Source organism: Hemitrygon akajei, chromosome 2 (assembly GCF_048418815.1).
Source record: "Hemitrygon akajei chromosome 2, sHemAka1.3, whole genome shotgun sequence".
NCBI lineage: Eukaryota > Metazoa > Chordata > Chondrichthyes > Myliobatiformes > Dasyatidae > Hemitrygon > Hemitrygon akajei.
The window spans coordinates 126,724,120-126,738,186 of NC_133125.1; the positions used below are offsets into that span (position 1 = coordinate 126,724,120).

General features: G+C 39.2%; 1 protein-coding gene across 7 annotated transcripts in view; it reads left to right on the forward strand.

Moving 5' to 3' along the window:
- The window catches only part of rbm26 (RNA binding motif protein 26), a 158,434-nt gene that overhangs the window by 112,307 nt on the left and 32,060 nt on the right, over positions 1–14,067 (forward strand). For all 7 annotated transcript variants that reach the window (XR_012096112.1, XM_073027487.1, XM_073027470.1 and 4 more), the window contains 2 exons: positions 2,604–2,690; positions 7,788–7,901. Coding sequence is in view for 6 of the 7 variants with exons in the window: in XM_073027487.1 (XP_072883588.1) it covers positions 2,604–2,690; positions 7,788–7,901 (201 nt within the window). In the remaining variant the exon portion in view is untranslated. The remainder of the gene's footprint in view (positions 1–2,603; positions 2,691–7,787; positions 7,902–14,067) is intronic.

The following is a 14,067-nucleotide window of genomic DNA, read 5'->3' on the forward strand; positions in this document are numbered from 1 at the left end:
CTGTTTCCAAGTCAATATGTGTGGTTTCCAGAGTAGTATACCAAATATAACATATTTGATATTTGAAGCACTAGATTTTTTGTCATCTGGAGCTAGGGGATAAATAAATGCATGGATGTGACATGCATTCAGAATTTTATTGACATCAGATGTGTCCCAGCAGTAAGTGTCAGGAATATTTGTGAAGGAAGAGGGAAGTTTAAAACGTGCTAAGTACAAAATAATTTTGAACTGACTTGAAATTGGTCTTGGGCTTTGTTTATGCAGACGATACCAGTTTTCAGAGAATATATTATCAGTCATAGAGCTATACAGCATAGAAAACAGGCTCTGTGCTTACCAAGTATCAACTTCTATCTATCTATATCCCTCCTATTTCTTCACTAATCATGAACTTGTACAGATGTCTTAAATATCATTATTGTACCAATCTCTACACTTTCTCTGGCGATTTGTTCCATTTGTTTTATTTTGTTCTCTATATTATCATGTATTGCATGGTACTGCTGCCGCTAAATTAACAAATTTCACAACGTATGCCGCTGATTCTGATATATACACACCACACTCAGTGTGGGGGGAAAAAAGTTGCCCTTTTAAATCTTTCCCCACTCGCATTAAACTTTTGCCCACTTGTTTTGGACTTCCCTACCTGGGGACAAAGACTAGCTGGTTATCTTATCTATGCCCCTCTGGATCACCTCTCAGGTTTCTGTAATCTGGAGATAGACAATAGACAATAGGTGCAGGAGTAGGCCATTCGGCCCTTCGAGCAAACACCGCCATTCAATGTGATCTTGGCTGATCATCCACAATCAGTACCCCGTTCCTGCCTTCTCCCTATAGAGATGGGGGTAATGATACCAACCGATCCAGTCCCACTTTGTAACTCAAGCAAGCCTTCCAGTCTCAGTATCATCTCCTCAAATTTTTTAGTACCATTTCCAATTTAATTGCAACATCTCAAATTTTTTCATACCATGTCCAATTTAATTGCAGGATCCTCTGGTGAGCTTTAACATCCTTTTGGTGAAGTAACACAGTTTAAACTTAAGCACTGATGTGACAATATTTTGTAATTGTTATTTGTATTTAACAATTGTAGATATTGTTACGTACCCTGTAACTGGGTCACTTACCAGCAAAGATAGAGAGGTCCGTTGAAGTCTGATAGATAGATAGATAGATAGATAGATAGATACTTTATTCATCCCCATGGGGAAATTCAACTTTTTTCTAACAGTACTATTTTTAACAGTATTTATTGATAAAAATACACAAAAATAACATTGATGCAAACATACAGATAATATACGTCGTCAATACTAAATCTAAAAGCGCGGGTATAATAATAATCAATAAGAAATAGCTCTATCGTTGTCTAGGGGATAATGTATTGTCCGATGGAAATATAAAAGTCACTCAAGTTCATTCAAGCTGCAGGCTGCAGCCTGTGGTTGGAGTCAAGAGAGAGAGTTTAAACTTGCCCATTCCTTTTATGATGTCAATCCCTCGAGAGTCGTTGGAGCTGATTTCTCCTTTGTGTTAGCTAAAGCAGTTCTTCCGTGGCAAGGCCCACCAATTCCGAGGCAAATGGAAAAGGACGCACGTGGACTTTCCACCGGCTTTCGCTATTACGCTGTTACAGGATTTCTAGCGTGTCTTCTGGTGCGTCTGAAGGGGCCGTTCCCCAGACCCTCTTTTATCCCCACTCATGGGGTCTCAGATGTCAGTCAGGGTGGAGGGATGCCTCCCCTCAACCAGCCCACCTTTGGTCATTCCCTGAGGGCTTCAAATAAATAGCACCGTCCTCAATACACAATTCCGTCTCCAAGAGACAATGGCCGTTTCCCGTAGCTTTGTATCGCCGAGGGGCCAAGACATTCCAAACGTCTCTTTCTCATTTCCTGGGTCTCCTGACCTGAATTAATAGCGATCTTGCGATTCTCAAAAAGGAGGGGGCACAGGCGTAACAATATCATATTTAATAATTTTAGATACTGTATTTCCTTAATACATGGTTACTGAATCTTAAGTTAAGAGTGGCATTAATTTTGGAATGTTCTGTAAAGGTAGCTTACTTGGTGAGTCAAATGGAGCTCCTGAATGTTAAACATGCATGGTTCTGCAGAAAGCAATAAAATGGAGCAATGTTTTATGAATAGCTTTGCTATGCCACTGTATCCATTTAGACACATCTTCTGTCATTTCTTCAACCAGTGAGTTTCATGACAAACTGCCACCCATGGATTCTGCATATTTTTTGCATTTCACTTTTTTCTGTGCTTTCTGTTGTGGAATCGTATTACAAAAAAATAGTTAATTGAATGGGTTGTATCTAAGTTGCAACACAAACTATATTGTAACATGTCCCTTTTACAAAATTAGAAAGGCATATATTTTCAGGGACTATAGTTTTTAAATATTTTGGGATCTTGTTTAAATGTGTTTTTGCTGCACACAGGAATGTTTCAGATTATCCAGCTGCATTTTTTTTTAAATTTCCAGTTCAGTACATTCCTTTTGGTTAATTAAGCTTGAAAGTTTAATTATAAAACACTGAAACTTCTTAGATTTTTTAAGAAAACTCTTTCTCTTTCAAGCAATTTGGTGAAATTGAGGATTGTCAAATTGATGATGGTTCTTGTCATGCAATCATCACATACAAGACCAGGGCGGAAGCAGAAGCTGTAAGTAAATACTTTCCATTACATAAACGTGCTTTAACAATGTGAGCATTCATACACTTTTAAAAGAAAAAGTTACTTCTTCACAAGCTGTGTAGGAAACAAATCCAATTTCAGCGACCCTTAACATTCTTGCCATTGTGTGACCTGTACAGAAAGTTCACAGGCTTGTGGCTTACAGCTGTTCCACAACTGGCATTGATTACCACCATTTCATTGGTTGAAAAAGCTGGAGATTTTGAACTTGCTTTAATTAAATATGTGGATCACTTAATGTAATATTCTACATTAATATTTTTGAGCATCTGAGCATGTCAAGGTGGCAGTGTCTCAGTGGTTGGGAGTGAAGGGCAAAGGAAAGCTAAAATCATAAATACTTTTTTTTTAGTTTGTCACTATAATAATTTATTCTGCCAAGTGTTTTTACATAGTTATATGCTATTGAATACACCCACAGTATAAAGTGGCTGCATTGCAATAGAAAAATATATATGCCCCGGGAAAATCTAGTTTAACTTTATTCTGCTAAAGATCCAGCCTTAGAAGTACATCTACTTTTAAATGCAACTGAAGCTGCTGAAATTTATGTCTAGTTTAAATGTTAAAATTTATAACCAGGGTTAGTAATATTACATAATTCACATAAAAATGTCATTGAAGAAGTAATTGTTCCTACAATTCTCATTATGCTTATATCCGCATTATGTGATAAATCTTGTAACTCTGGTTTCTTTGTTAAGCTACTAATGTGTTCATATTTGTTTACATTTATTATTTCAATGTTTTAATGTAGTTGTTTCAGTGTATTTTAAAATACAAATATTAAATGATTATTTACTGTGCCACATGTTCTAGTTATGGCAGAAGTTCAATATATAGTTTTGTGGCATGTTGGCTGGCTTTATAATTAGTAGTTAGCTTTCTTATTGCAGGGAGGCATTAGTATATTTTTGCTTTTCACTTTTTATAACTTAAGTTAGGATAAGTTTATTTACAGTTTTTTTTAAAATTAGTTAAATTTAATGTGCTGTCTTTGAAACCTAACCTATTTCATACTGATTTATAATACTAGGCAAAGAGTCAAGTATTAGTGTTATTAAATTCCTTTGCTTATTTAAAAAATTAAATCTTTTTTTCCCCCTCAATGGAGATGTAGTCTTGTGAACAAATAGACTGTTGTTCAACTTAATTTATCTGGAATTTATAATATATATTTTCAGAAATAAGTCACACTTCTGAAGCTCCTTTGTGGACAAATCAAAGCTTTTCTCCTCTGTATCTATAATAAAGTAGTCCATTGCTCTTATCCAGTCACTCACTTGTATTGAGGAAAGGCCATGGAAAATCTGGATGTTAATGTTAATAAAGACCTGAATATTTAATCTCATGCTTTCACTTAATCCACATTATCCTCGCTCCTGCTGAAAATTGTATCTCTGTTTTTGTAATACTTACAATGGTCCTGAAAAGGGGCCTTGGCTGGAAATGTTGGCTATTTACTCTTTTCCATAGATGCTGCCTGGCCTGCTGAGTGCATTGTTCTGGATTTCTAGATTGTATTTTGTTTCCAAAATTGACTTCCATGTCTCTCACTTGTTCCCTGATCTGCATCCTGTGACTCCTAAGCTCTTTTGACTCCTTTCAATATGTTATGTTGAAATGTTTTTTTCTTAAATCAGTCCACAAGCTTATTCCATTCCATCTAAATAAGCTTTTGTTATTTTGTGTGTCTGCAGTTTGGTTTCCAACGTCTTATTCTTAATATTGCTGCTGGTCAAAGATTCTTGAGCCACCTTTATATTATCCTACACTTTTGACTGCATCCTCTTCTCCGTTTATGTGCCTTTCAGTTCTCATCTCAACTTTATTGATTTAAGTTTCAACTCTTCCTTGTAACTAAATGTTTTTTCCATTGTTTATTTTCTTTTTCATCCTTCCCTAGCTTTCCTTCAGGAAATTTCCAAATTGAAAGTTTAGAAAAAGTGTTACAATTAAGTGGCACAGTGTCCCACATAAACAAATGAATCCTGGCTATTTTCTTGATCAGTTTTTGTTCTTTAAGAGTTGTCCCAAATAAACAACTGCCCCAGATAACTAATAGTCCAATTATATAGAATCCATTCATATTTCATATTCATATAATTTCATACAATGAAATCCAGAGAATGCTTGAAGCTCTTCTGCAAAAATAGAAGGTGGTGCAGGAAGGGTAATGTAGCTGGCCCAGGAGTAATTGAGAAGATGAACCTGCCAAATGAATCACTATCTTAAGCACCTGTGCCCACTCTTGTTTTCTACGCCTGTTGTCTGAGAGAAAATGGAAGCTCTTTTTAAGAAGATAAAAAAGTACATGTAAAGGCTAAAGTACTATAAAGTGTTTGAGAAGCCAAGGAGGGAACTTCCATGAGGTTGCACTGGTACTTGTCCATTTGGAGCTAACCTAAATTAACAGAATTTCAAATGCAGTATTTTCCACCACAAAAACAGGAAATGCTAAGAACACTCAACAGGTCATACAGCATCTGTGGAGAGGAAAAAGACCCCCCCAATACTGTAGAAAAGAACAAGAATTGTTTTACATTGCAGAGAAGGTGAAGGGAGGGACGGATGAGTCAATGGGGATATCTGTGATAAGTTGAGGACAGGGTTGCTGTAGGAATTGTTTTTTTTTAAATGGGAGTGATTAGTGGGTGACAAGGAACTATGTGTTGCAAATAGCAGTCAGGAGGGGTGAGATGAGTTTGGAAAAACTTGAGTCAGTATCATGATTGGATGACTTAACAGTGGAAACGACCAATAGAATCCAAAAGTAAATTACTAGAAGTTGGAGATTTGATCATCGGTTCTGCTTTGTGTCCAAGTGGAGGATGAAGTTCCTTTCCTCAACTTTGCTTGGCCTTGCTATAACAGTGAGGAGACCAGAACTAGATTAGAGTGGGATGGAATATGAAAATGGCAGGGGATTCTGTCTTAGCCCTCAGACTGAATGCAAGTGATTCATGAAGTGGTAGTCCAATCTGCATGTGTTTCTCCACTGAAGAGACCATTTGTGGACACCAACTACAGTGACGCAAATGATTGGCTGCATCATCTGGAAAGACTAGGTCCCTGGATAGCGACAAAAAAAGTGAAATGACAGGTGTTGATTTGCTGCCATTGCACGGGAAAGTTTTGCATGATGGGTGTACTTGTTGGGTATGGGAAAACCAGTGGGGGAGTTATGAAGGGTAGAGTTACATGGGGTTAAGTGGAAATATGAGAGTTACTTAAAAAAGTTGAATAAATCATTCACTAGAATTATATCATGGGATATTTTTCAATGCAAAAACACTTTTACAAAATTGATTAACTTTATTCAATATTCAACAAATTGGTGTAATTTGTACCTGAATTACTGATTGCGTCCGTAATGAATACTTTACTCCCTGGGGTATTCTGCCTTGAAGTTGGGTTGAGTTAAAGAAACAGTGGCAGGGGGTGGGAGTGGAACAGAAGATTGAAGTAGTTTACAAATGGAAGATCAGGGTAAGTTTGAGGAACCACACCAGAATTCAACGGATACCTGGATGTTAAAGTAAGGTTGCTCCCGGAAAGTGGTGGACAAAGATGAGCAAAGATTTTATTGAATAATGAAGCAGGCATGAAGATCATGAAAGATTTTATTTGTCATGTCAAATATTAAGTGCCCAGTAAAACGATGCTGTTTCTTGAAGTGGGTGTCCCTGATGGGATTGGTACACTAATGTTGTGCCTGCCTTTTTTTAAATTCTGAAGTCCAGGGCACTATTCTGCTTTACTAGATTTTTCATTCTTCAGACACCCTCTATGTTTTCTTTGGTTTCTAGAGTCAGGCTTATTATCATTGATATATGTTGTGAAATGTACTGTTTTGTAGCAGCGGTACAGTGCAAATACGTAAAAGATTACTATAAGTTCCAGTAAGAAATATAAAAATGCAAAACGAGAGAAAAATAGTGAAGTATTGTTCACGAACAATTCAGAAATCTGACAGGGGAAGAAAATGTTCATAAAAAGTTGAGTGTGCATCTTTATTCTTCTGTACTTACTCCCTGATGGTAGTAATGAGAAGAGAGTATGTCTTGGATGATGAAGGTCCTTAATAATGGATGCCGCCTTCTTGAGACATTGCTTTTTGAAGATATAAATGGTGGGGAGGTAACGCCCGTGATGAAGCTGGCTGAGTTAACAACCTTCTGCAGCCTAGTATGATCTTGTACATTGGATGTTTGTACTGGACAGCAATGAAACCAGTCAGAAGGCTCTCAGGAGTACACCTGTAGAAATTTGCTAGTCTCTGTTGACATACCAAATCTCCTCAGACTTCTCATGAAGTATAACTGCTAGTTGGCGTGCCTTCTTCGTAATTACTTCAATATGTAGTGGCCTAGAATAGATCCTCTGAGATGTTGATGCCCAAGAACTTGAAGGCGCTTACCTTTTCCACTTCTGATCCGTTGATGAAGACAGGTGTTCATTCTCCTGACTTCCCCTTTCTAAAGTCCACAGTTAATTCCTCAATCTTACTGCTAACGTTGAGTATAAATTTGTTATTGGAACTCAAATCAACCAGCCCATGTATCTCACTCGTGTACACCTCGTCATCATCTGAAATTCTGCCAATAACAGTTGTGGCGATGCTATAGATGGCGTTTGAGCTGTGCTTAGCTTTTTGTTGATCATTTAGAATTTTCTTAATATTTTTCATGCATATTTTACTTTTATTGTAAATGTATATTTGAACTCTGCACATTTTGTTTTGTTAATACCTTCTGCATGATTTTTCTTGTTTTACTCTTAACATATTGCTTTCACTGGCCTAATATATATTTTGGGTTTGTTATGGTTGGGAATTTAAACCATTTCTTACAAATATGTATTGTGCAATATACCATACATATTTAAAAAGCCAATAAGGCTGCATTTGATAGTTCAGAGTGCCTGATTTGCTTTGAAGTTTTATTCAAGCAGCTTAATTATTTGAAACTAAACAATTAAATTGTTAACTTTGGCTTTGTTTCTTGATGTGCCTTCCAATTTGTCACATATTTGATTTTGTTTTCTATTGAATGCGGTTTTCAGGCTGCTTTACATGGAATTCGCTTTAAAGGACAGGACCTGCAACTTGCATGGTACAAACCTGGGTCCACGATTACTGTTGTTGAGCCTGAAGATGTGGAGGCAGATGAAGAGGAGGTAAATGTTGTAAACATTAATAATTTGCTTATAGCAAATTCCATTCTTGCATTGATGGAGTTCTGCAAGAATCATTTAGAAGTCCAGCACCTTATAACTCGGATTTCATCCTCACTGGGCGTCTCTGAAATGAAGGGTGGTAGTAGTAGTAGTGAGATTTCCAAGTTCTTTGCTTTGCTACTATATCTTTTGTAACTAATGCCTGCCATTAGCATTTATGTGACCTACCAATGTTAGGTGACTTATTGCGTACAGAGTCTTTATCTGTAATGTAAACCCGAAATCTATACAATATTTCTAGTTGAAAATATTCTGGCCTAATTGTTTTAAATCACAAGTGAAATTTGAATTCACAGCATGCTTAACACATCGCTTTACAGTAAGGTGAGCATGTGGGTTGCTGGATGGCATGGCTCATAGGGCCAGAAGAGCATATACTCTGTGCTGTATCTCAATAAATAAATAACAAGCATGCTGGCTGATATAATGTAGGGATTGTCATACATCACTGAGCAGAGATGATATTGTTACGTAACCCCGTAACCAGGTAACTTACCAGCAAAGATAGCGGGATCAGCTGAGTCGGATGCTACTATTTTCAAACGTTTTATTTAAAAAGGGGCACAAGCGTATGGTTAATACAAAACATTCAGATCACATACATCGTCAAAACTCAATCTAAAACACCGGTGTAACAATAATCAATCAGAAATAAGCTCTATAGTTGTCTAGGGGTAATACTGAGTCCAATTGAAATATAAAGAGTCACTCAGAAGTTTGCAGGCTTTTCCCTTTTGGGAACCGCTGGGGTTTTCACGTTGGAGAGAGAGAGATGGTTTAGAAAAGATAAACACTTGCCCGTTGTCTTTACAGAGCAAATCCTTGGAATCAGGGGAGCAGACTTCCCCGATGTTATTTAAAAGCAGTCTTCCGTTGGTTCTAGCCACAGATTCAACATTTGGAATCTAACGCACATGGCTTCCTTCAAAATGGCTTCCCGCTCCCACGGGAATCGGTATCGTGCTTCCTTGGTGCGTCTGAGGGTTTCCCCCCCTCAGACCCTCCTTTATACTTCTTCACGGGATCACAGGTGTCAATCAGGTTGTAGGTAATGCGATCTCTCTCTCAACCAGCCCACTTTGCCCGAGGGCTTTTCACGTGGTCTCCATGAGACAATAGTCAATGTCGCCTTTATTCTGCTTCTTGGGAGAACGTGGTCTTCCGCACGTCTCCCTCTCTCTCTCCCATTTTCCTGTGTCTATTCAGCACGTCTCTTTCTCTCTTGGGTCAGTTGACCCCCCCTCGACTAGGGCTCTTGCGATTCTCACAAAGGAGGGGGCCGAGGGCATAACAATATCAAGATTCTCAATTGGGTTCTGGATCATAGCTTTTTGAGCAACTCATTCTTGATGACAAATGTCATCAGTCAAGATTTATTGATACATACTGTCTCAAATATATTGCAGCAAACTTTTTGACTCTTACTTGATTGACTACCACTTTGCCAGAATATATCCTGATTTTTCTTGGCCAAAGTTACATGAAGGTTCGTGATGGTGTTCTGAATCTTTTTGGTAGCACAGTCACAGTCAAATCAGTGCAGGAGGCCTCAAACATTAGCAAGGGCAAATTAAAAAAAAGAGTGCCAAGTGAAGAGGCCAGTGTTAAAGTAGGGAGGCTTTGGCTCATCAGTATTCTACAAGAAGGGGATTGGCTGAGCTACAAATCTGGTAAGTTTCTTCATTTTTCATCTGTTAGTGAATAGTTAGAGCATCGAGGATGGCTCCAGGGACTATGTTCGCTGTGTGAGATGTGCGAATTCTGGAGACCTCCAGCCTCCTGGATAGCCACATGTGCACCAGGTGCACCAAGTTGTTGCTCTTTAGAGAGTGTGTTAATGTGCTGGAGCTGCAGCTTGATGACCTTCAACTTGTACAGGAAGCGGAGGAGAAGCTCTAAGTTGCATGAGGCAGGAAAATGGGTAACTCGGGAAGGAAAGGAAATGGGCAGCTCCCGCTGAAATGGGAGTACCTCTGTGGCCTTCACCCTCAATAAAAAGTATACTGTTGTGGATACTGTTGAAGGTGTGGTGGTGGAGGAGGGGGTGTTGGGGAGAGAGATCTGAAGCCACCAGTTCTCTGGCACTGTGGCTCAGAAGAGAAGGAAGTAGAAGAGGACTGCAATGGTGATGGAGGATTCCTTAGTTAGAGGAGTAGACACAAGATTCTGTAGATGTGATAGAGACACCCAAATAGTATGTTGTATCCCAGATAGAGACATCACTGATTACAAAATTCTAAAGGGAGAGGGGAGCACCCAGAAGTCTAGATACGTATTGGTGCCAATGAGATGGGTAGGAAAAGCAAGGTGGTCCTGAAAGGAGAATTTCGGGAGCTGGGTAGAAAGCTGAAAAGCAAGACCTCCAGAGTAGCAATCTATGGATTGCTGTCTATGCTATGCATCAGTGAGAGTCAGAATTGGATGACTTGGCAGATGAATGTGTGGTTGCAAAACTCGTACAGGTGGCAGGGTTTCAGATTCCTAGGTCATTGGGATCCCTCCTGACGAACATATGTCCTGTACAAAAGAGACCCTACACCTGAATTACGCCTGAACCCAAGGGGACTTGTATCCTTATGGGCAGGTTGGCTAGAGTTGTTGGGGGAGGGGGAGGTGGGTTTAAAGTAATTTGGCAGGGGGAATGGAAGTCAGAATGATAGGGCTGAGAATGTTGGTTTACAAGCAGAGGCAGTACATAGTGAGATTGTCAGGAAGGACGGGCAGATGATAGGGCAAAATTGTAGGATGAGTTGCACTGTAAAAGGGAGACAAAATCAAAATGAGAGATGGATACAGGACTGAAGGTGTTATATTTGTATGCACACAGTATACAAAATAAAGCAGATGATTTTGTAATGCAATTACGGATTGGCAGGTATGATGTTTTGGGCATCACTGAGACATAACTGAAAGAAGATTATAGTTTGGAGCTAACATCAAAGGGTACACATTGTATCAAAAGGACAGGTGGGTAGGCAGAAGGAATGACATGGTTCCATTGGTAAAAATTGAAATCAAATCTTTAGAAAGAGGTGACATAGGAACGGATGATGTAAAATCCTTGTGCGTAAAGTTAAGAAACGGCAAGGGTAAAAAGAGCCTTATGGGAGTTGTGTACAGGCCTCTGAACAGTATCCAGGATGTAGGCTACAAATTACAATGGGAGATAAAAAAGGCATGTCAAAAGGTCAATGTTACAATAGTCATAGGGGATTTTAGTATGCAGATAGATTGAGAAAATCCGGTTGGTGCTGGTTCCCAAGAGAAAATTTTTAGAATGCCTACAGGCTGTTTTTTAAAAAACACTTTGTGGTTGAGCCCACTAGAGGATCAGCTATTCTGGATTTGGTGCTGTGTAATGAACTGGTTTTGATAAGGGAGCTTAAGGTAAAGGAACATTTAGGAAGCAGTGATCATAATATAGAATTCACTGCAATTTGAGCAGAAAAAGCTAACATCAGATGTATCAGTATTACAGTTAAGTAAATTACAGAGGCATGAGAGAGGAGCTGGTCAAGGTTGATTGGTAGGGTACACTAACAGGAATAACAGCAGAACAGCAATGGCCGGAGTTTGAGGAGTAATTCAGAGTGTACAGGATTGATACATCCCAAAGAAGTAGTAGTATTCTAAAGGTATGACTCAACCGTAGCTGACAAGGGAAGTTAAAAGCCAACATAAAATGAAAGCAAAAGAGAGGGATATAATAGAGCCAAAATTGTGGGAAGCTAGAGGATAGGGGAAATTTAATAAAAGCACGGTACTTTAAAAAAAAGTCGGGGCTGGGGAGCGGTTGCTGATGAAATATGAATGTAAACTAGCCAGTAACATCAAAGTGAATACATCAAAGTTTTTTGAGATATATAAAGAATAAAAGAGTGGCAAGAATCAGCATTGGACTGCCACAAAATGATGCTGGAGAGATGGTAACAGAGGATAGGGAAATGGTGGATGAACTGAATATTTTGCATCAGTCTCCACTGTGGAAGACACGAGCAGTATGCCAGATGTTCGAGGGTGTCAGGAGACAGAAGTGAGTGCTGTTGCTATAACAGTGGAGAAAGTACCGTAGATTCCGGATTATAAGCCGCTACTTTTTTCCCACATTTTGAACAGCTTTGAACTCTGCGGCCTTTAATCCGGAGCGGCTAATACATGGTTTTTTTTCATGCCGCCTCGTAAACATTTTGCCTCGTAACAGTAGACCAATAAAATTGATGAGTAGTTCACAGAGGTCCAATGAAATTGTACGATAAATCAAGCGCACTTTCACAATTAAATTATTGTAAATCAGTCATTTGTACTCACCCTCATCATACTCGAAGAAAAGCAAGACCCGAGCGCGTCAGACCCGATTAGACCCGATCGCGTTACGCAAGCGCGTCAGACCCGATTAGACCCGATCGCGTTACGCAAGCGCGTCAGACCCGATTAGACCCGATCGCGTCAGACCCGAGCGAAAACGCTGCTTTTAAGTTAAAGGCTCGCAGTATATATATTTTTACCAGTCGCTAGGAGATATTGGAATGTTGTTCGTGCTGTTCAGTAAAAAAGTATATGCAACGTAATTTGTGTTACCGATACGTATGTATATTTAAAAGTAGCGGTGCAGCCTTTACAATTAAAAAAATTGATTTTATTTCTAAAATTAGAGCCAGCGGCTTTTAATCAGGTGCGCTCTGTAGTCCGGAATCTACGGTACTTGGAAAAGTGAAAGTGCAAAAGGTATTTAAGTCACCTGGACCCAAGGTTCTGAAAGAGGTAGCTGAAGTGATTGTGGAGGCATTGGTAATGATCTTTCAAGAATCACTAGATTCTGGAATGTTTCTGCAGGACAGGAAAATTGCAAATGTCATTCCACTCTTCAAGAAGGGAGGGACACATGAAAGGAAATTATAGGCCTGTTAGCCTGACCTTGGTGGTTGGGAAGATGTTGAGAGTATTATTAAGGATGTGATTTTGGGGTACTTTAGAGCACATGATAAAATAGACCAAAGTCTGCATGGTTTTCTTACGGGAAATCTCACCTGACAATTAAGGGAAATCTTTGAGTAAATAGCAAGCAGAATAGACAAAGGAAAATCGGTGAACATTGTGCACTAGGATTTTCAGAAGGCCTTTGACAAGGTGCCGCACATGAGGGTGCTTAACAAAATAAGAGTAGGTGGTATTAGTGGAAAAATGCCAGCATGGATAGAGCACCAGATGACTGGCAGGAGTCAAAATGTGGGTGTAATGCCCTGGTAGAGGTTTCAGTGCTAACGTAATGATTGTTCTGTAGAAGCGATGTTTGGGTTATGATTAGAGATAACAGGTGATTTGGAATGTGAGCCATCAAATCAGGGGAGCAGGTTTTGTTTTTGTGTGCCTGACACCAGTGTGAGCTGGGTCTTTGTACGGTGGGAGATAAAGAGTGAAGGCACTGTAGAGAACCAGTCATTGAATTTGGCCCATTGGGGGACCGTGATTCGATGGAGCAAGGTGCGGTGGACTACTGAGGATTAGTGAATATTACTTTTGGAAGAGTTGAGCTCCAACTTACGCACATTTGACTGTTGAATTATAATGGGCCTGTTTGTTTTTTCTTTCTTCTCTTTACTAAACCTTTAGTTAAGTTAGCATTCATAAATGTAATTCCATTAATCGTATGCAGTGTGCTGTCTGTTATTTCTTGGCACTGAGTTGTAACAAGCAAGCAAATTACATTGTATTCACACTAACCAGGGTTTTGGGGTAGGAGGAGCTGTCCCAATCTAACGCATTTTGGCGGGACCACAGTGTGTCTTCCCTACGCTCTAGACTAGCCCAAGGAAAGTGGGATTTCATGGGAATAAAGGTAGCCTTTTCTAATTGGCTGCCGGTGAGTAGCCGAAGGTTTTAGTGTTGGCACTGCTTTTTAATGTTGTATGTCAATAATTTGGATGACAGAATTGATGGTTTTGTTGGCAAGTTTGAGGATGATGTAAAGATAGGTGGAGGGGCAAGTAGTGTTGAGGAAGCAGGGTGGCTACAGAAGAACTTGGACAGATTAGAATGAGCAGAGAAGTGTCAAATGGAATATAGTGTCAGGAAGTGTATCATCATACACTTTGGTAGAAGGAATAAA